This window comes from Eulemur rufifrons, chromosome 28 (assembly GCF_041146395.1).
Source record: "Eulemur rufifrons isolate Redbay chromosome 28, OSU_ERuf_1, whole genome shotgun sequence".
NCBI lineage: Eukaryota > Metazoa > Chordata > Mammalia > Primates > Lemuridae > Eulemur > Eulemur rufifrons.
The window spans coordinates 58182521-58206138 of record NC_091010.1 but is presented as its reverse complement, the minus strand read 5'-3'; the positions used below and the strand labels follow the sequence as shown (position 1 = coordinate 58206138).

Genomic DNA, 23618 nt, shown 5'->3' with positions numbered 1-23618 from the left:
TTTGTTTTTTCCAGGAGAGCTCTGAGATGCCCTAGAATGGGCATTTGGGGAGAACTACACTGGACTAGCCATCCTTGAAATGTGTAGATCTTCCTTGTTCTTCCTGCTGAGGCTCTGCAGGCAATAAGGCATTGACAGAATGAATTAGTGGCTCCATAAACCCAGGCTCTGTGGCTAAACAGCTGGGGCAAAAAGTCTCTGAAGTTCCTTACATCCCAGCAGGCTTCTCTAAAATATTTATGGCTGTAGGCAACATGGCAAGCCCAGGGGCTTGGAAATCTGGGAGGAAGGTCCAGGAAGAGGCTTCCACTGGCCAGCTGGCTTATCTTGGCCAAATCTCTTAACTTCTCTGAGTTCCCTCTCTTTATTTGCAAAAAAGTAGCCACAAAAACCCTGTCTGCCTCGTAGGGTGGTGGTGAGGAGCAGGGATCCAATCAGCATCTCAGCCCCCAGCAAAGTGATAAACAACTGGGATTATTTTTCAAATATTGTTCCAGTCCATCTTCCTTACCCTTCTGGAAAACTTCTGGAAAGCTCTCCAAGAGGCTGTGACCTAGCAATCAACTTGTATTTATTTGTTGAGAAGCTTCTGTAAATCAAAGGCATAAAGCGGGACTCAGCGAAGGGTAGCATTTCCGCTCACCGGAAAGAGATAAATTCCAGGCCCAGGAAGGGGAGCAGGAGGCTGAAGCGTGCTCACCTCACCAAGCCCCCTCCCTGGCTCAGGCTGTTCTCCCGCAATAGCAGTCTGACATTGCTTCCAGGGCTTTCTGTTATTTTTATACTGGAACGTTTCTCCTGGTCTCCCTAAAATGCAATTTCCATATAAGAATTGAGAGGGCCTTGTAAGGAGGTAAAGTCCCCATTGTTGCTGCTGCGAGGAAGATAGATTAGCAGTGAGGGGTGGGGGGAGTGTGTAAGCAAAGGAAGCTTTTGTCTTGTCTCTAAAACCAAGCCTTTTACAGTGGTGTCTCATGCCCTACACACGTCACAATTCCTAGGAGTAGTTCCTTAACATGTGGATACCTGCACCCCACACAAGAGGTATTGAATCCCTGGGAAGGGGCCCAGGAATCTGTGTTTCTAACAAGTCCCTCACATAATTAAATTGCCTCGCTAGAAACTGAGAAAACAGGACAGGAGGTTCAGTGCTCAAAGACCCTCGGTGATTGCTTTGTGTAATCCAGAGCTGGACGTACGTGAAGACTGACCATTTAGCTTCCTGCAAGCCAACATTCTATATTCTTTTTTCATTTTTTTTTTTTTTTTTGAGGTAGAATCTCACTATATCACCCAGGCTAGACTTGAACTCCTAGGCTTAAGGGATCCTCCCACCTCAATCTCACGAGTAGCTGAAACTACAGGTGTGCACCATGGCACTCAGCTACAAGGCAATATTCTTTAAATAGGTTTTCACTACTTATTTAGCAGGGAGACACCTGGTGTTAAGTGAGAAAGACAATAATAGAGCTCTCAATCTTTCCTCTGTTGCTTGTAGCAAATCAGCTCTTGCCCCAAACTTGAAACTTCACTCTGCAACCACATATTGTTTGATTCCATTTACGTGAAATGCACAGAATAGAAAATCTATAGAGACGGGAAGTAGATTTGTGGTTGCCTAACGTGGGGTGTTGGGGTGGGAGGAATGGGGGTGACAGCTAAGGAGAATGAGTTTCTTTTAGGAGTAATGAAAATGTTCTAAAATTGTGGAGATGGAAGCACAGTTCTGTGAATATACTAAAAAGCCATTGCACTCTACACTTTAAATGGTGAATTGTATAGTGTATGAATTACATCTTAATAAAACTGTTAGGAATAAATCCTTTACTCCACAAAACCAAAGCCCTGCAGTTAAACAAGCCCACTGTTCCATATAAGGCAGCTGAGCAACCATGTGTTGTTATTGGGGAAAGGGGGAATACCCTCTCACCGAGATTCACGAGATGGCTATAACATAGGTAACCGCTATAAAATGCTTTATGTGGGGGACAATTTTGCTCATATCATTACCTTGAAAAGTGTTAGTGCCCCAGGTTGTGTGTATATTTCAGCCTTCCATGTGGATTTATTCACCTGTGCTTTAGTCTAGCTGTGGCATAACTCTGCATTTTAAGGATGAAATCAGTTGCCTTCTCTAATTTGATTCTGGGGCTTACCTAAACCAAGGCCCAGGGGGCAGAGGTAAAATGGGGATTAAAGGCTCTACTGGATTTTCCTTTTTTTGAGATATGTTAAGATGATGCACAATTTTATGAGAGTCTTTCAATTGTCAGCTCCTTCATTAAGATCAAGTCAGTATATAGTCACCAGAGATTTCCGAGCATTGTGGCAATGCCGAGGGCTTTGGCTGCCTGAGTTCAAATTCTGGTTACCTGTAACAACTATGACTTTATTTCCTTCAGCCTCGGTTTTCTTATCTGTACATTTGGAATATTTGTACCTTTCTCATACAATGATTCTGAAGAGTAAATGAAATGTTGTAATTGGGTTCAAGAGATTCCAGCTGTGTCTTGTAGGCCTCGTGGAAAGAGGGTGTGCAAACCTAACAACAGTAGGCAGCTGTGTTCTACTAGGAGCATAAAAACAGGGCGTACGGTGAGGTGTAGGCATGAAATGGACTCTGGTGTTGCACCACAGTTGTCTGAAGTCTATTCATACAATGGGATTCCAGGCAGCCATTCACAATGCTTCCAGAGAATTTTGAAGGCATAAGAAAATGTTCATATTATAGTTTAGGATAAAAAGGATAAGACAGAATTATGTAGACCTCACAGATTAATATATATGTCTAAAATACTGGAAAGGAAATACATAAAAATGTCAATAGTGATGGATTGTAGGTGGGTTTGCTTTAGTTTTTAGTACTTTCTGACTTTTCAAGAGAAGTCTATATACAGGGAGGAAAAAGCCAATGTGAAACTTCTTCCCTTTTCTCCTTAAAAAATTTTGCTGCTCTGGCCTTAGTTTTCTCAGAATCCTAGTCATTTTGATACCTGATAAACTAATTCACACATGGGTGTTAATAACTTGTTAGCTTTCTAAGGGTGTTATTTGAAAATGGGCTCCCAGAGACAAGATGACTTCAAATAGAAGTTCTCAACCATTGATGCCTTCCAGAACTAGGCTAAGAATTTCTACCAATTTGCAGGAGAAAACATGATAGAATTGTCTCAAATTAAAATTTTCTCCCATAGATTTTCCCTTGGTTCCTGTTGCCAGTGTCTCAGCTAGAGTCTTGCAGAATGAATATTACAATCACTGGGGAGCTTTAAAAATACGCAAATGCCCCTGCTTCATCTTGCAGAGATTCTGATTTAATCGGCTTTTTGTGGGGCCCCAACAGCTTCAGTTCTTAAACGTTTTTAGGTGATTCTAATCTTCAGCCAGGATTGAGAACCACTGACCTAGTGTAACTGACTAATACAAAATTCTATATCTGGGTATTTTGTTGTCTAAAGCTTAATAGCACACCCATATTTCACAGGATTTCTGAAGGATTCACTGTTTCCAACTGCCCTACTAATTGTACGAATTTGGAAACTCATGCTGGGGCCCTGGGCGGTTCCATTCCTGGCGGGGAAAGAGACTGTTTGGAGACATCTCCCTCCAGTGACAACACTTGGTAACTGCTTAGAGGCTGGGTTCACTCTCACTTCCCATGACTGTTGAGCTCTGCTTGGCAGAGCCTCCAGTGGTGGCGTCCCTTCCAGCCAACAACTGGCCAGATGTGGGCCTGCCCTTTGAAAGCCCCTTGGAGTGAGTTGTACGTTTGCCCCTACCTGATATGTCAGCAGCAGACTCGGAACCGCAAACCTGGAACAAAGTTTCCAGACTTATTCTGAATCGTCAGGAGTAACAGCTGCACATAAAAGCTGCAGAGTTGCTTATGGACAGCACTAGGAATGCTGAGCTAAGCTAGAATTATTCCAGTAATTTAAAAGAAAAAAAAAAAATCACATCCACAGTTACAGGGTATAGAAAGGAGGGAGAGTGTAAATACATAGCAAACATTTAGAAGATTCGGTTTAGCCCTCTCCCTTGTGAGGGGGCAGAAGTCCGAGGTAGGTGGGGTGCGTTGTGTGGAGGGGGCAGCTGAGAAGTCCCACCAGGGCGGACAGGGATGAGGACCATGCTGAAACTTAGCCCCAGAAGCTACCGTGTTAGGAGAGACTGCTCTCTGGAAACAACGCTTGATAGTCCATCCAAGCCACCTGGGAAGCTTGTCCAGTGAGTTTCAGGGCCCACTCCTATCAGTTACCACTCAAGAGCTTAGGAATCTGGGAGGATTTTTGAGAAGCAGTAGCAGGGCCCACTTGGCACCAGGTGTGGTACTAGGTGTTATTCCCTCACTGGGTCCTTGCAACAACCCTCTAAGGTAGATGGGACCATTCACGAGGAAACTGAAGCTCGGGGAGGTGGTGTCAGGTGCCTCAAGCCTCCTAGCTGGGCAGTGATGGAGGCTGGACGGCGATACCGTGTTGGGGGTGGGGTAGGGAAGCTGATCACAGGAGCAAGTCCCAGGAACAAGCCAATTCGTAATTACTGGGCCCAGCACCAGAGATAAGAGGGACCTCCTGTCTAGTCCACAGGGCTCGTTGGGGACCCTCTGTTGTCGCCGGGGAAAGGGCTGGGGGTGGGTGGACATGTAGGTGGGAGGCAAGCGGGGGCCTGGGGCCATAGGGTCCTCTGCTTGCCGCTTCCTGCAGTCTTTTCTCCTCAAGCGCCTTTCTTCCTTCTAGATCTTTTCATGTTCCTTTCTTATTTCTCCTGCATCCTTGCTTCCTGTTTCCTCTCTTCCCTTTCAGAGGAGGGGTTCTCCCCTCCCTCACAGACCCAAGACATGGCCTCACAGCAGGTCACCCACTCCTCACAGGATGTCAAGGAGAAACGATCCATTGTTTAAGTAACAAAAAACATCAAAATCAGATCAGTCTGCAGTTGAAATCCACCCCTGCGTTCCCACCGCACAGCGCTGCCTCGGCCCAGCCCCCGGCCCCCTTCCTTCCCGCGGAGCTGAGCTCATCCTGAAGGGCTGCCCGCAATTCCCCATGGCGACAGCACTTAGCGGTTTCTCATGTTTAATGCAGGCGAGCTTCTGAGACAGGAAAGCTTTCAAGATAGATACATAAGCGCTGCCCTTTACAGAGCAAACACAAGTGCACAAAACTGACGTGGGTCTTCCTATTTTACAATAATTGTGTTTTCATCTGTACAGCTTTAAGCAAACCAGTTCTGTCAGAAGAAAGGAAAAATCTATATACAGGGCCTCTGTGGCCTAGAGAGGCCTGGAGCACCTACACTTTCTGAGTCTTCCGGTAATCTTAAAATGTAAAAATGCCAAAATGGGTAATAAAAATTGTAGTTTATCCACATTCTTGGGCAGGTCTAAAAAAATTATAGTTCATTGTAAATGCTTATCATTGGCAAGTTAAGATTTTACCACAAAAGAGATAATGCAATAAAATTGCTCTAGTTACTAGCTAATTATAGGATTTATAAAAAGTAATCATTCATAGTGCACATAAGTAATGGGACACAGATGTATAGCTGTATTTTGATTAACTTCTTTTGAACCCATCAGTGTATGATTCCTTTAGAAATAACACAAAAAGTCTAAAATGGAAGTCTTGTGTGTGGTCAACCTTACGATTTTGGTGACTACGAGTCCAAGAACTGCTGCAGACACAAGGCCAGACAGCCACCCCTCCTCAAAGGTTTGAGCTCCATCTCTGCAGGGCCCGTTCCCTGAGCTTCTGGTTCTGATAATCTCAACTTCTTCCCTTTAAATCCTCCAGCTTCGGGGGTGGTGCTGCTTCTTGCTGGTTTTAGCTCTGGGTTACACTAACGTTCCTCTTTTGTTCATTCAGCCCTGCAACATCCAATTCCCTGTATAGACTCCCTCTGCTGAAATGCCTTATGCGGTTTCTGTTTTCCTAACTGAATGCTGACTAATATAGTACTTGGTACCAGGAAACAGACCCTCTGGGATGAATTTTGGGGATTGATTTAAGTCATTGGCCTTAAATGCTGGGCTGAGTTCTTTGTCAATGGGAAATGCTATGCTCGTACTCCAAAGCATGTGGAGGCACAGTGATTAAATTATCACCAGTGATTGAGATGAAATGTCTACCAAAACAAGTGCCTTGTGGGACCGTACAGTTTTTCTTACAGATTGAGAATGAAAAGGACAATAAGCATAAACTCTCACTGTCCCTTGGTGACCCTAATTGTAGTAGTAATTATGACTACAAAGCGTTGGAGTGGCATACCACCATCCAAGTGGAGAGTTTACAGAAAGGAAATTACTAGCTCAGGATTTTAAACTTCTAAATTCAAGTCCAAGACAGAGAACCACAGAAGTTCTATGGCAGCCCTAAAATAATTTTCTTTCTTTGGCCATAGGGCCAATCTCATACAGAAATATGACCAAAATTTAATTGTGTGGGTTACAGAATTACAATGGAAGTCAAACTCATAGATTTGGTGTGAATCATGCGAAAATGAATTGATTGAGAGAGCAGGACCCTGGAATTTTGAATGGCCACATCTGGGTAGACTCAAATGAAACTGAAAATTCTTGAACCCAAGGCCTCTCTGCCAGTGGAAGCTTTCGGCTTCTAGATCTATAATTAGAGTCAGATCTCAGCATATTCCAGGGGGAAAAAAGTAGTCTGACCTGGAAAGAATTAACTTATACTCCAAAATAATGACAACATCTTGCTAATTTACATAGGCAGAAATCTGGGGGTTATTCTGAGAACAGAGTCAAAGGAAGATAAAATATAGCATTAAATCAGGCCAAATGTATGGACTTGGGTGTACTTAAAAGAGTCTGGATTTAAATGTGTTAGTTCATCCAGCAGGAAGTGGCTCTAACAGTTTCTTGGTTGATTTAACAAAATGTGTACTTATGGGTGGCCTACATTCAACGAGCCAGGATGCCAGAACTTTCTGGGGTAATGTGGAAAAATAATCCATAGATTTGGCAAGATATTAATAGGAATGTAGATTTATGCAGGGCATGAATACCCAACCATATCTTCTGATGGGGTCCAGATGACAATTCACTGATGTATTAAGAAATATATTAATGAGGGGAGGACCAGCATCCTTGAAAACTCTGTGGCAGCTAAACTCTTTAGGCTGGGGGTATCAGTGGAAGATGCTGTCACTAAGATAGGAAAACAGAACCTATATAATAGAGATTGCAGCAGAGGGAATTTCACATGGGAAATGGTTACATCAGTGTTGGAGGGCTGAATGAGGAAAAAAAGCTCATTTACTGAGGTCATCCAGAAATAACAACCCAGGAAGCAGCTACCACCACTCAGGCTGAGGGCAAAGGGAAGAGGCTGGGGTTACAGACTTAGGAGTTTGGGGAAGGGCTCTGGAAACTGGAACTCAAGCTGCTGAGAGGAGGTGCTGCCATGCTCCTGCTGTTGCCTCCGGGAGGCCTGCCAAGGCTGGGAGGGCTTAAGGAATATGGAGGCTTGGCTGGGTGTGGTGCTGTAATCCTAGCACTTGGGGATCCGGAGGTGCAAGGAGCACTTGAGGCAAGGAGTTCGAGACCAGCCTGAGCAACATAGCAAGACCTTATCTCTACAGAAAAATTTTAAAAATTAGCCAGGCATGGTGGCATACACCTGTAAGTCCCAGCTACTTGGGAGGCTGAGGCAAGAGGATGGCTTGAGCCCAGGAGTTTAAGGTTTCAGTGAGCTAAGATGATGCCACTACACTGTAGCTGGAGCAACAGAGCAAGACTCTGTCTCAAACAAACAAACAAAAAGAAAAAATCCAAAACACAACATGGAGGTTGAAACCAACTGCTGCGAACCCATTGCTGAGCAGAGACGAACAAGCCAACCTCAAAGGAAGAAGTTCTTTCTTCCCTCCTCCTGTTTCCCCTTCTTCCTCAGGAATCCCTTATTGACAAAACCTCATAGAAAGCCAGTTAGTGGAGGAGAAATCTAGTGTGTAGAATCTTACCCAGCAACACAAAGCAGAATATAGAAGAGTGGATTTGGAACTGAAGGACAATAGCTTCACAACCCACACAGAACTTGCCTTATCCCCTCTGATTTAAAAAGCAAAACTCTTGGCCGGGCACAGTGGCTCACGCCTGTAATCCTAGCACTCTGGGAGGCTGAGGCGGGTGGATCGCTCAAGGTCAGGAGTTCGAGACCAGGCTGAGCAAGAGCGAGACCCGTCTCTACTAAAAAAAATAGAAAGAAATTATCTGGCCACCTAAAATATATATAGAAAAAAATTAGCCGGGCATGGTGGCGCATGCCTGTAGTCCCAGCTACCCGGGAGGCTGAGGCAGTAGGATTGCTTAAGCCCGGCAGTTTGAGGTTGCTGTGAGCTAGGCTGATGCCACAGCACTCACTCTAGCTTGGGCAACAAAGCGAGACTCTGTCTCAAAAAAAAAAAAAAAAAAAAAAAAGCAGCAAACCTCTCAAAGATAGGGACTTTATTGAAATCCCCTTCTCTCACCAGAGCCATACAAGATTTAGTAAATATTTGTTGAACATCATGGATGATGTTACTACATCCTCATGACAATACAATCAATCCATTTTGGACCTCAGCCTTCAACATTTACGAAAACAGCATTCAATTACAGTATTGTATGTACCTAGCTCAGGTTTTTTCTACTCTAAGCAGGATCATTTAGGAAAGTCATGTCAGGAGAGTAGAGCCTGTCTTTGTGTAAGTAGAGTAGCCTTTTACTGTCAGTAGTTTGATGAAAAGAGGTACTGAGGGCAGTAACTGCTCCTGTAAAATATCTTTTTTTTTTTTTAAATCATAGAGACAGGGATCAGCTTCCATGGTGACATGGGGATTTCTGAAGAGTTTGCAGATAAGGAATATAATGCAGGGTCTGAGAAACTTGCAAGGTCTTTCTAAAAATAACACAGGAATCAGTAGAAAAACTCAGCCTTTGTACCTATCCAACATCTTTCTTAACCAAATAAGGCTGACAGTGAGAATTTCTTTTCTAAGAAGCTAACGGTATTAGTTGAGTGATTGATTACACAGATCACTGGAGGACAGGTCAAAATACAATGGTCTCATATCAGAGAATATAGCAATGGTGAGCTGTACAATGTGGACAAAGAACTTTTAATAACAGCCTTAAAATGGTGTTGATATTGAAAGGCTCAGCCCAGAATTATCTATGTCAAATTAATTACACTTCCCTCATCTTTTCCTTTCCATTGAAATAAAAATGATAATGAGCAACACTACTTTGCAAGATGTATATCAGCAATTTCTGAGTAATTTCTTTGAAACACTCCGAACTCAATGAATATCAATTATATTATATGCTATGCATGAAAAGACTCTAGCCATTAAGAACTGTGCAAAATTATTTTTATTTCAATGTCAAATTCCCAAGAAAAACACCCAGAAATTGCTATGCACATTTGCATTTATAGCTTTTATTATTAGGATGTGGTTTTGAACCCAAATCAATGAGTCACATGTGCTCTTCCCAACAGCTTTTCAGGGAAAGGCTTACTTGAAGCTGCACGACATTGGATCATTTTATGGAAAATGTTAAGTCTCTATAAAATGGAACCTGTTTATTGTCAAGGAGTCCAAGGTACATTGACTATTGGGGTAATATTTTATCCTAAAAGTAGGTATTTTCTTCTCAACTTGCATTTACTTTGGAGCACACCACCAATACAGCTTAAGAAAAAGACGGTCTATTTTCTAATCATTTCTAAAACAGAATGGAAATAAAGATCACAGGATGAATAAGTGAAGCAGCCAACAAAGATTATAGAACCATAAAATGCTCTGTGACTTGCTACATTGTTGATAAGAGCAACAGGATAAAGGGATGTAAGTGGAAAAGCATACGTTAAACATGGAAGAATAATGTTTAAGGAATGGCTAATTTGTTTCCCTCTAGAAATCTTCAGTACATGGTTCCCTTGTGAAGTCTAATCCATTAAGACCTTACATGCTATTCTACTTGAGAGTGGAATAAGGAATACATTTCTTGTGTTATATAAATGAATCTCATTTTCAGGGATTTGAAATATAGCTTTATCCAGACTATAGTGCATTTGTGTGTCATCTCATCTTTCTGCATTATAGTAAAATTGATTTTATGATTCCTTACTCATAAATTACAGGCCTGCGGCAATAACAGCCTTGGAGATGCTTCTGCTTGTCTCTCCTCATCTCACAGCTGGATGTGTCACTTGTTCTTTTTTTCTGAGCCACATCTAACTCTTCAAGCTTGCAATTCTGGTTGTAGTTCTCAACCTTGAGAAAGAGTGGTCTGTTACACCCAGAATGTGTTCTTGGCTCATTTGGATCCTCTAAACTGCACATCATCCCTGAAGCCTTGAGCACCTCATTAGAATTAAACATTTTGTTAGGAATTAATAGTGTGATCACTATGCAAATGAACGCACATCACAACATGGGTACCATTATGAACTAACAGCTACAAAAAACAAAGGATGTCTTCCTTCTTCGCTCAGCACCACCTTCTGATGTAAGATCAAAGTTGCCCACGGTGATATTCAGATTCTCGCAGTCCACTAGTGAATGCTACTTTCACGTAGGGATGTGGTTAATCAAGAGAATTATTACCTTAATGCCTCTTTCTTTTTTTAAAAAAGACTCTCTGTTGGTTCCTCAATGTCTAACTACTCTAACTAGAGGGAAGAGTAGGTTATAAAATAAAATTATAAAGTACACTGAATTTTCTTTGACTTCTTAGACTCGCACATGGGAGATCAGGCAATTCCTTGAGGCTACCTCAAGACCAGGTATGAAGGAAACAGAAGTCAAGTCTCTTCATCTTGCTCCCCAGCAAGTGCCTGACCCCAGGCTTAGATTTCAGGAATGGATAGGAGTCGCAGGATGAGAATTCAGTGGAAGTTTACACTTTCCCTCCTCCTCACACACCCAGCATGCAGCTTCTGAATTCATCTCCACTGTTTCTGTCCGCCTCGGCTGGCCTAATTGGATATGCAGCAACTTTGTGCCCAAATCCAGGCAAGAATAAAGAATGTTGTCAAGGGAGCACAGAGTTAAAAGTAAAGAGAAAGGTTTGGTTCTACAAATATTTTAGCAAAGCTAATCTTACCCCTAGTCTTTATTTTTTAAAGTCCAATTAAATCTTTTGGTTTTAATATTTCAATTGCCTATTTGCTTTCTCTCTATATAATAGTTCTAGAAAGAGATCACAAATCAGAATTATTAATTACTATTCATCAACTGAGAAAATATGAGCCCCAAAGCACCATTGTTTGGGTTGGTGCTTTATACCTGCAGTCCCTAACCCTGGTCTACCTTGGCCTTTTAGGGACTGGCCCACAGAGCTCCGCATCCCCGCCCTCCTGCCCCTCACCCCGCCCCAGTCCATGGAAAAATTGCCTTCCATGAAACTGGTCCCTGGTGCCAAGAAGGTTGGGGGCCGCTGCAGTTTATACCAATCGCAGGATGAAGAGAAAGGCAACAGTTAAACATGGCAATACAATGCGATCCACAACAGTTTCCACTTCTTGCTGAGCTGACTTTTTTATGGTTATAACTTCTGAGAATATTTGGCATATCTCAAAAGAATATAATCCAAAAGAATAATATATAAAATACATAGTATACTCAACAGTAAGGATATAATCCAGTCAAGACTTGAGTTTCAGATTTTCCCTTTTAGGTGATTTGCCACATTACTCAACCACTTGGATGGTTTCTCTAATAGTGTTCACCAATGTGCATTGTAATTTGTTTGTGTAAACACATCCAACTACCAATGAGACGGTGACTTCCTGAAGGCTGAAATTGCTGCTTCTTGTTTTCCTAGCATCTCAATACCTACGTCACAGAAAATTCTCAATAAATATTTGTTGATTAATAAGTGGGTGTGGTGGTGCACACTTGTAGTCCCAGCTATTCGAGAGGCTAAGGCAGGAGGATCATTTGAGAACAGGAGTTCAAGTCCAGCCTCAACAGCATAAAAAGATAGCTCTTAAAACAAAAATTGGGGGCCGGGTATGGTAGTTCATGCCTGTAATCCTAAAACTCTGAGAGGCTAAGGCAGGTGGATTGCTTGAGGTCAGGAGTTCAAGACCAGCCGGACCAACATAGTGAGTCCCTGTCTCTACATAAAATAGAAAAATGAGCTAGGTGTGGTGGCATGCTCCTGTAGTCCCAGCTACTCCGGAGGCTGAGGCAGGAGAATGGCTTGAGCCCAGGAGTTTGAGGTTGCAGTGAGCTACGCTGACACCACTGCACTCCAGCTAGGGTGACAGAGTGAGACCCTGTCTCAAAAAAAAAAGTTGAATAAACAAAATTCTTGTTTTAGAGTAAAATGTGTCATACTTCTGATACATTTTTAGAAATATCATAGTGCAGAAAAATTTCTAATGCACACAACAGTCAAATCATAAAAGTAGTGAGTGTGAAGGAAACATACTTAGATGGATCCCCTGAGGTGGATAATGGGGTCTATATCCAATAAGGTTAAAACCGGTCTTCTACAATGTAACCCATAGGAAACAACTTTCCTTATTAGCCTAAGACCAACTAAAAATTATTCCATTTTTTTTCTGTATCCATTGGCATTAAACAAACTGGCAGTGTTTTTGCTTTCTTTTTTTTGTTTTCTTGGGAAAGAGGTATACCTTTTACTTGAGAGTTACTCAAACAAAACTTCAACAATTTTATGTTAATTCTTTAGATTCCCTTGGGAATTCCCTAGTTTTTTTTTCCAGATAAAACACTGCCAAATTCTTAACAATAGCTTGAAGCAGATTTTGGACTGGGGGTCCAATTATGCACTCCTAAAATGCAGTTTTCTTTTGAAGTAGTTCAGGGCAAAATGGGTAATTTCAACTTTTCAGTGCCTAAACCTTGCTTCCTTCATCCTTGTAACCAATTAGCCTCTTTATTTCTTCCTAAAGATATTCTGCATAACATTGGCTGAAAAGAATCTTTGGGTAGTTGAGATTAATAACTACATTTTTCTTTCTGGTTGTGCTGTGTATTACATGTTTCCTTCAGTTTCCAATTATGAAACTTTGGCAAGTACTCAAGTGAACAGAGTAGTTTAGAGTCTAATTGTTTTACATGTCAGCGAAAAGTTCTTACATGTGTTAGAAAAATATTAAGAATTAATGCTTAGCATGAATTGTTTTTCTAAGATTTGCATAAATTTACCTTCCTTCAGGGCAGTGATTATTAAGGAGAAAGGTGGAGGATGATATATATGAGGTTTACCTAGGGGGATTTTTCAAGCTATACCTTCCTCCCCCCAGAATATTGATCCATTTCTTCCTGTTCTCTCCCTAGAATCCCTAGACCCAGATTCCACTGTGTGCTAGGGGTGGAAAAACTTAAGAATCATTGCTTGAGATTTAACATTGGATAAAATGTTTCCCATTAGAATTCTACAAAAATATAAGAAGACAATTTGTTTAAATTACATTATTTATTTTTCAGATTATCCCTCCTAGTCCTGCATGCATTGTTAGCACAAAAAATTGAACTTGATCACAACCTCCTGAAGAGCAAGTAGGTACACAACCATCTTCTGAAGAGTTTCTCCATGGATGGCCCAAGAATTCCAGACATTGGTAACACTGTCAGTAACCTACACAACGTTCAATAGAAAAATTTACCAAATATCCTCTGTTTAATGTAAACAAGGCAGGAGGCAAAACAGAGTATTACAGTAACACTATTTTACAGGGCCCAGAAATATGATTATCTACCATGTTTTAACACATCAAGTGTCACAAATGACATGCATATTTCAATTTATTATACAACCCAAAATATTATTACCATATAATTTGTGGTTTTAGCACTTCACCTGTCAACACCTATGAACTTCATAATTAAATGGTAATTGTATATTAATGCAATAATTTATGGAAATATGTTACCATGAATTTATGAAGTAATTCCGTAATTTGTGCCCCATAAAATTAAGTGTAACAATCTTTACACTAGCAACAGTGTAAGCGAGCTAAGAATTTTGGTCCTTACATATATACATATATATACATACATGTACACAAACAATAATGTATAATTAAACCAAAAAGCTATGAATCCACTCACAGCTTCCATATTGCACAGATACATTATGAGAATGTTACATAGTTATAATGTGAGTACTACAATGATAATTGGCTAAGACAAATCTGAGTTTAATCAAGTAAAGAATGTGGCTCATAACTAAAAATAAAGACTATACTGTTAGAAAGTTCTTTAAAAAATGTGCATACCTATTTATACAAATGTGAAGCAAGGCTAAAATTCAGTTTGGAACTTGCTATGGCGAGCAATTGTTATGGTGGTACTTTCCACCCAATATAGTGCACTTCCGTCACTGTTTTTGCAAGTACTGAGTAATAGGAAGATTCAGCTTTTGATAGACAGTAAGAAAAAGACTAGTGAAGCAGTACAATTTTTCACTAACAAATCCAACTCACTGTGAGAACTTGTGCTGGCTCTAGGTCTGAACTAAATATTTAAAAAAAAAAAAAAAGGAAAGAAAAAAAGAAACTTAGTGGAGAAACAAATTAAACCTTAAGTGTTAGCTGATTACAAATCAAAGTTATAATAACTTAGGAAAATTATATTTTCAGAAGCAGCATACACATACACAAATATAAGAGTTAAAGCTTTTCAGAGCTTGGTTTCATGGATTAGCTATAAGGTCCCATAGTGAAATCAAGGATAAAAGAGTATTTGGTTTGAGAGGTAACATCATTGCTATTACACCTACTGAGCACTATGAAAACATTAAGAAATATCTAATATCTCTTAATGCCTTATTTTATATACACATACATCAAAGTAGACTGTAACTACATCTAAAAATGGAGATGTTGCAGTGTTCCTTGAAATGATCAAAAAATACAACAAACTAAATAATGCTTTCCCATTATTCAAAATCATTTAAAGAAAATCATGCATGAAGTAACTATCTCCCACTTCTGTTATTTATTGTTTTACTTAACAAATTTCTTAGAATGAGCTAACAAAGACTTGCATTAAATTAGAGATTTAGTCTTTTTGTTGTTTTAACAGTGGTAAGCATTCTAGAGCTGAGACTATTCATAATCTTTTAATCTTTTGTTCTTAATAAATAGCAAAAACTATAAAATAAATCAGAAAAGCTAACACAACAAAATGAGCAGACAGGTGTAAAACATGCTTCTATGCACATGACATATGATGTATACATGCAAACATGCTACATAAAATAACTTCCTAGAAGGGGAAGTGACAGCTCCTTTCGAGCTGGAACGTTTGATAGTCCGCTCCCCCAAATATCAGTAAATGGAAAGATCAAGAGGAAAGTGCTGCTGCTTAACATTTCAACTAAAAAACAAAAACAAACAACAGAGTAAAAGCAATATTTGCGTGATAAGCATCACTCAAAGGAAGAACAGAAAGTGGACTAGCAAACACCACTTTGTCAATCAAGTACAAGCATGCTGTGCCCTGCGCAGCGTTGCTAAACTCTCCATTCCTACACATATACCCACCCACATACATACCCAATTTCCCCAAATCCTTTCACATGTAAACAGGATGTTTAAAAGACTGTTTTCTTTAATCTTTTTTAGAATCATTTAAAGTAAAAGACCGAACAAAATGAAAAAAAAAGTTGTAAACATTAAGGAGGCCATTGGCATTTTGATTGCTGCCTAAGAGTTATCAGTTCCCAACCTAGACACTACCATGCATTTCAGTAAGAAAATAAAATTATAAAGCAATTTTATAAAGCAATTTTCAGAGAGGGAGAGAGGAAAAAAGAGTTCTCAACCCACATGTTAATTGCTTAAAAAAATACAATTGTAGCAAATACTACCAATGATGAGCATAAATTGAATGTTGTCGCAAAAATGACACAGTTTAAACTGGGACCCATACTTGAAAATTAATCACTAACATGGTTATGTGCACAAAAGAGTAAAAGAACATTTCTCTAAAAATATATATATTATATTAACCAAGAATTTCTTTATCATATTAAATTGTTAGTCTTAGAAAAGCTGAAGAAAGTTAATGATGCTCTACACATTTTTATCTCCTATAATTAATTCATTTGATGGTTCCTAACTTGTATTTTTTTCTCATTTACAGTTTAATATTTTGTTTGATAAGAATTCTGACCTTAAAAATTTATAAAATTAGTGATTTTTTTTGCTACTTATTAATCCAAAAGAATATAAGCATTTGAGTCCCAGAGAATGTCAAAATGCCTTGCTACCTAAAAGGATATTAAAGTAACAGAAATATCATCAAAGTCATGACATCAGAAATTTTGCAGCTTTTCACATAGTCATTAGAAATGCTTATTTCCTGAAGTTCCTTTGATTGTATCCTGGATTCAACAATGTGCAATTTTCTATATAGAACCATTATGATAAAGCCAATGAAAACAACATTATACAACATTTTACCGAGAATGTGCACTCAATAGGTTCTTCATGGTTCTATCCAGTTTATAGCAACACTTCATTTAAAAAGGCTTTTTATCCTCTTGTGGCTGGGTGGAACTGAGTCTTTTTTTGATGAAATGTACACAATAGTTCTGTTCCCCTCGTTACTTGAAAGATGTTATTTATGATGTGGAGGAAGCGTGATATTTTACAAATGCAATTGCTGCCAGCTCCTTACAGAACTCTTCTAACACAATCACACCCTCTAGCAGAGTGATGTGGTCAATACTGGTAAGGGAAAAGCAGGCAATAAATCAATTCAAGATATCAGCAGATCGTTAAGTATGGTAAATTTTTTGGATTAAAAAAATATGTAAAACACTAACTTACATAGGGCCTTCAGGTTCCAAACCAAGTAATCGCTTTCTGACTAATAGGAGCTTGGGAGTAAAGTCTTGAATACGCTGGATTCGAACCATAAGGTCTCCAACAACCTGCATCACAGAGACAAGGAACTCAGTTCCTGAAATCAACTACAGAGATTCACAGGATTAAAAAAAACCCAAAAAGTTCATTCCCTATTACTAAATAAAGAATGTAAACTTTCACTCCTCGCATAACCATATTTGACCAAGGACTCATACCTATTCTTTAAAATATAAAAAGTCATATATATTATTTTAAAAAATAAATTTTTCTTTTCCCCCCACAGTCTGTAAAATAGTTCAAATGGATAATACTTTTAAATAGTAGATATTAAACATTTTTCATTATGTGACAATAACTGAATACAATAATAGTAACATGTTAATTGGACAAGTTTATCAATCCTAGACACTATAATAATAGAACTACTAACTTACCCTGACAATTACAGAGAAGAGAGATCTACAACCAGAAGCAAGGTTCACGTACGGATCCAAAAGGTACTCGTGTATGTGTGGGTGAGGGAAGAGAGAAAGTCTAGATAACACTGAGGTTACTTGTAAATTCACATCGTATGGCTATGGAGAAGCAAAAAAAAAAAAACCAGAAAGACATTTGATATTATTTATAATGTATATACCTGTGCACTTAAGTTACCATTTCAATTTGTCTTTTCCAAGAAAGGAAAATCCATCATCTTACTCCTCCCTCCACATGTTCTGCAGTGAAAATATCTGCAACTAAATTAGCTCTCATCATCTTAGTCAAAGTATATATATCACATTCCTAAAACTTTAAGAAAAGGATTTAAAAAGCATGCATATAAACATATAGAAAAGACAAATATTTGACATAGTTAGGGTGTCGGTTTTACGCAGGTTAATTCATGAAACAGTTCAAGAGGTCATCAGGAGCCACCAGTGTGTTATATATAACATTAACTACAAGAAACAGAGGACACATTGAGCATATGACCAAAGAACTAGCAGGGAAGGTATTGTGTCTTTTTCAATACAGTAATATAATTTTAGAAATGATACTCCTCACTTCAGATTATTCAACTACTGCCAATTACCAAAAGAATGTACACAGTAGAATAAAGTCAAATCACAGAAGCTTGTCAACAGAATGAAAGTACTTGGGGATAGAAATGACCACGCTATGCCTCAAAGAGAATGAGAAGATTCAAAACAGTGATTCAAGAGAGGGATCATCTCATTTCCCACATTAACTCTCCCCCAAAACAACTGTACATCTGTGTACAGGTTCCTCATACATTTCTGTGTGTAATATTCTTCCGTGTGTAATTTTAAATGCTTGGTCATAATGAATACCACTTAAGAAGTAAGTAACTTTGGCATTCAAAGGAGAATGCTTGGGCACCTGCCAGATGATATCAAAGACACTGCGATGAACATATATTTTGTTATATAAACAAAAATTCTCAAGTCCTATGCTCTAAGTCCAATTTTAGTCTTTCTTACTCACCATCAGATTCATGAACATGGATTTTTTTGAAAGAAAAAACTACCCAAGTCATTTCTTTTCAAAGTCTAGCTTTAAGCAAGATAAATGAAAGGAAATATATATTCCTAATAAAAGATGGTTTAAAAGTATATTCTCCTACTTGATAACATGTATACAATGTGTAATAAGCAAATCAGCATAACTGGGATATCCATCACCTCCAACATTCACATCTTCTTTGTGTTGGGAACATTACAATTCTTCTCCTCTAGCTATTTTCAAATATGCAATAAGTTACTTGGGTTTTTTTTTTTTTTATTTGACTGTTTGAGATAGGGTCTTACTCTTTCATCCAGGCTGGAGGGCAGTGGTATCTTCACAGCTCACAGCAACCTCAAACTCCTATGCTCAAGCGATCCTCCTGCTTCAACCTCCCAAGTAGCTGGACTACAGGCACTCACCTGGCTAATTTTTTAATATTTTTGTAGAGACAAGGTCACACTATGTTGCTCAGGTTGGTCTCAAACTCTTGGCCTCAAGCATTGCTCCTACTTCAGCCTTCCAAAGTGCTAGGATTATAGGTGTGAGCCACTGTGTCCAGCTGAATTATTGTTAACTATAATTTCCCTACGGTACTAGAGAATACTGGAACTTACTCCTTCTAACTGTATTTTTGTACCATTAGCCAACTTTTCACCATCTCCCCCTCTCAATATTTGCAATAGAATAGCCTTAGAGACTCGACTCATAATAAACAATGAATTCACATTAAATTGTATTTTAGATACAAAGGAACCATTTACAAAAATCAATTTAAAAAGAATCCATTTGGTAAAAAATGCGGACAAAATAATTTAAAATACAACTTAAGTCCAGAATTGCAGATGACTCTTCATTTCAGGTAATTAAGACTTTTAAAGTCACTAAATTTGCAGGTGCTTAAATAAATAAGCCAACATAATTTGGCCTCAAACAAAGACATATTACTACTAAGACTGTATTTTTTCTGTATGGCATTACTTTGGTTTGTAGCTTTATTTTAACATAAATCTAGGTCATAGGTTGTTTAAGAAATTTAAGGCTGACACAGATTATTTCTTAATGTTGTGAAAATGAAAATAAATTTCAGCAAAATAGAATTGTTTCACCATACTCTGAAATGGTCTCTACTTCATATTGGTAACAACTTTAAAACAAGCTCACTTTTGGGGGCTTGTTAATAGTAAGTGTTTATATCTATCATTTGGGATGCCTTTATTTTGTACTTTGTATTCACTTGAAAGGAAAGTTAGCCAGATTTCTCTGACATGCCAAACAGACTTGGGACTTGGCCCATTTTTCCGACTGAGCTCACACTGATTTTAAGGTATGAATTTTGAGATGATAAATTTTGACTTACAAGCACACTGATATCACCGGCAAACAGTCTCAACCCTTCTACTAAAGGCCAAATAGCAGATGGACAAAATAAGATTTAAATCAAATTTTAAAAAATCTCAACTTGATATTCTCTGAAATCTCTAATAATGTCTGTTTTAAACAATAATTTGTATTTTTTAAAGTACTTTAAATTGTTTATTTCATTTAATTATTACAAAAAAATTGAAGTAGGAGGCTAGGACAAGTCATATCAACTTCACTTTAACAATGAGAAAATGTGAAAGGTAGCTAAGTTACTTGCCCAAGTTCAAACTCTTCACTCTCAGGGAGGGGGCAGGACGTGGCCTCCTTACGTTTTTCCTGATGTTCTTTAGATTTTGCCATGGACTTCAGCATTTTACTATCTTTTAGAAATCACCGCAGCTACAATCAATACTAAATGTTTCTGTTATGAAGTATTTTTTAAAAATTAACAATATGACAACACAATAGTGTCATGAATACATGATACCATTACTTCTCAGCTATGCATGAAGAAATTAGCTACTTTATTAACTAACCATATTAAATGTTAAATCTCAGCCTGGTTACCTTGACCCTATTAGGGATACATACTAAGAAAATACAAGCAAGCATCATTCTCAGCAAAAACATTTAGGAAAGCAAGAAAATCAAACCAGACAAAAACTATTAGCACCCCAGGATTCACGTGTATTATCTTTGAGATCAGACTATATAATGTTCTTACCAAAAAGGCTTGGAAAATCAAAGGTTTTTTTATTTTTGTTTTAAAAAGTTTTTTAGAGACAGGATCTTACTATGTTGCCCAGGCTGGTGTGTAGTGGGTATTCACAGTCATGATCATTGTACACTACAGCCTCAAATTCTTGGGCTCAAGCAATCCTCCTGCCTCAGCCTCCTCAGCAGCTGGGACAACAGGCATATGCCACGGTGCCTGGCTCGAGGATTTTAAAGACAAAAGGTTTCAGGCTGGGCCCCACAGTTTACTAGCTGTAAGTCACATAACTAAAATCAAGGATTCCTCATTTATAAAATAATACTAGAAATCTGTCTTTCCCGTGATACAGGGTTACAGGGACAATGATTGAGGCGGTGTGTGAATCAGCTTTGTGCTATGAAATGCTAGCGGGTGAGATAAAAAGAATTTTAAACATTTCAGACTATTCTGTTTTCAATGAATCCTTTTGTGTCAGCACTCTACAAACTAAAGAAAAAATGCTCAAATGTGATGAAGATTCAGAGTGGACCTTTCAATTCAATTCAGAAATTACTTTTTAAAATTTAGGTTGTTTTAGTGCTTTTGTTCAAATTTTCTAAAGATTACCGTTTTGATACGGATTGTTAATCTCTCTTGCTTGTTAATCAGATTCAAACTAAGCCTAGCAAACTAGTGCAAAAAACACAATGAACTGATGAATCCCAGCTACCAAAGAGGTGTACACAGCCATAATGCGTAGACCATAATGCCTATTAATAGCCCGATTTACATACTTTGGTTGTCAGATTTAAGACAAACAACTAAACACTAGAAATCCGGCAGATGCTATTAAGAGGTTAAAAGAAAAAAAGGGCTGGGGCTTTTGATTCCATCAGAAACAGAACTGCCTGAAGGTTTACCCTAGTGAAATACTTCTAAAGTTATAATTTCTTTATTTGACTTTCTGGTTATTGAAGACAATCTACTTAGGGAGTAAATTTCTTTTATAACTCCCTATGCTCACATAAATATTTAACTAAAATGCTAAAAAAGAACAAGTACTTTAATATACAATTTAAAATTAATTCCAAATTGATTAACTCAATTTCTGTGTTGAGGCAAGTATTATGCCAGATGTTTTATTTCCCAACAGTAAAGCATTCAAAGCTCTATCATCACTTTACGTGTCAATGAGAGATGGAGGGAGGGATTCCAAAATTCCAAGTTCATTTCTCCTGACAGTTGATGACACATACATAGCAACATATCAGTTGGTGATTTTTATCCACCTTTGGGGAAGTAAATTAACCATTTTTATTTCACCTCTCCCTTATGAAAATGAGTACCATTCACAAGTTCTTTGAAGAAGCAGGTTCTATAATTTTAATGAGACCAGAGTCTTCAAGATTCACTTTGAAATGACATTTAAGGTCTTCTGAATTGAGGTTAACAAGTTTTATTCTATCTGTAGCCGTACTAACTGTACTAACTAAAAGAACTTCTAAGTTAATCATAAAAGGAAAGCACTCTAATCACTTCTGAAATGTGTTAATGATATTAAGACAATGGCTTATAATGAGAAGTAAAATATATAATTTTGTAATAGCTGTCAGGCCAAATAAATGTTTTTAACATACAGAAATGCATCAGAAACCCACCAGTTGTTTGCAACCAAGCTTTATGAAAAAGTCATCCAGTGGAAAAACTAAGAAAACAATAAAAAGTTCTTTGTTCAACATCTAAACTAAGACTTGAGATGATCCCGTGGTGAATGGTAACAAAACAATATGAAAATTAGTATTTAAAAATGTATTACCTGATCAAGAATTCTTCCCATTCTGTCAAACAAAACTTTCAAAAAATGACCTTCAAAGAAAGCCGCTTCTAAATTGCACTTTTCCAAAGCTTTCGGAGACCCAGGCCACTCCCATCGTAAGCAGATAGCACAGTAGTCCCGGAACTAGGGGGGGAAAGCATTTGGATCATTAAATAAATTGAGATTAAATAAAAGTGATGTCCTCCAATAGGCATATAAGAACCGTTTGAATGCAGAATGTCTGCTATGTGTCAGGTGCCTAGGGGCACAGGTAAGATTATAATCACCGGTAACCAATATAAGTTGATTTTAAAAAGGCATATTTTAGCTTTACTAAAATACCCCCTCTAATCACTGTGCTTATGCTCATTCCTTTAAAGGAATTTAACACTAGTTATTTTCGTCATCGATTTAGAGTACATTTAAAAAGCAAAGTAAGACTTAGCCAGGTTTTCAAGTTTATTTTAAAATGTTACATGTAGTAGATGAACGGCTGCATGTTACCTGAGAAGGCAAGCGTGACGGTGCTATAATGCATTTACAGTAGGCATGTTGTTGTGACAGGATAGAACAGTGCTGGTCCATGGACCAGTGCTGGTCCTCAAACTGCCACCATCCAAAATGAGAAGTAAGCATTTTAAAACTTTCATAAAAATTTGACTGACTAGTTTTATGTCTGCTGAATCTAACAACAAAATGATTGGGGCTTGTATTTTGTGCCTTTCTTTTCATTTTTCTGCAGCAATAATTCATTTTTATTGAATTTTATAAAAGTGTTGGTCTGTGACAGATTAGGAATAAAAAACTGGTCCTTCACTACAGATAGTTACCACTAAAACAAACAATGTGGATTTTTATAAGCACAAGAATATCTCATACAATAAAAATGAAATATAAAAGTCTTCCCTGATATGTAATTTACTTGAATTTAAACAAAAGGGAGTTAAAGCACTATTTTCTTCCATATTCTTTCCCTCTTCAAATTCTTCTTTTTCAATAAAGCAAAAGTATTTTGTCCTCTCTAGTTTAGCAATTACCTGACATTTAAAAAGAATATATTCTTACTGTGAAGTATTAACTTTAATTTTTAAAAGAAAAAACATATTTAAAATAATTAAAAAGCCAACTTCTTCAATATATTGTGAGTTTTAAACTACTTGGCTTTCAATAGCAATTTTCTGTATAAAGGCACATCGCAATTTTTAATAAATTATTTTTACACTATAATCTCTGAAGTTCTGACCTAGAAAGTAATAATTTTAAATTTTTGTATACTTTTTGTCTGTTTTCTAATATTTCTGGAACAATCACAAGAATTTCATTTGTAAGCACAAAATGGAAATAAGAGAAACTTTACAAAAAGAATAAATGCAGTTTAAAA

General features: G+C 38.1%; 1 protein-coding gene across 3 annotated transcripts in view; it reads right to left on the bottom strand.

The window, feature by feature from the left end:
• Positions 1-23618, bottom strand: part of FHIP2A (FHF complex subunit HOOK interacting protein 2A) — a 61851-nt gene that overhangs the window by 8054 nt on the left and 30179 nt on the right. The window contains exons 14-17 of one of the 3 annotated variants that reach the window (XM_069461090.1): positions 22238-22381; positions 17294-17434; positions 16821-16924; positions 13441-16718 (exon numbers count right to left, since the gene is read on the bottom strand). In XM_069461090.1, the coding sequence (XP_069317191.1) occupies positions 16613-16718; positions 16821-16924; positions 17294-17434; positions 22238-22381 (495 nt within the window). In that variant the 3' untranslated portion in view covers positions 13441-16612. Of the gene's footprint in view, positions 1-13440; positions 16719-16820; positions 16925-17293; positions 17435-22237; positions 22382-23618 lie in introns of those variants that run through there. The other 2 variants (XM_069461089.1, XM_069461091.1) reach the window with 2 other exon arrangements.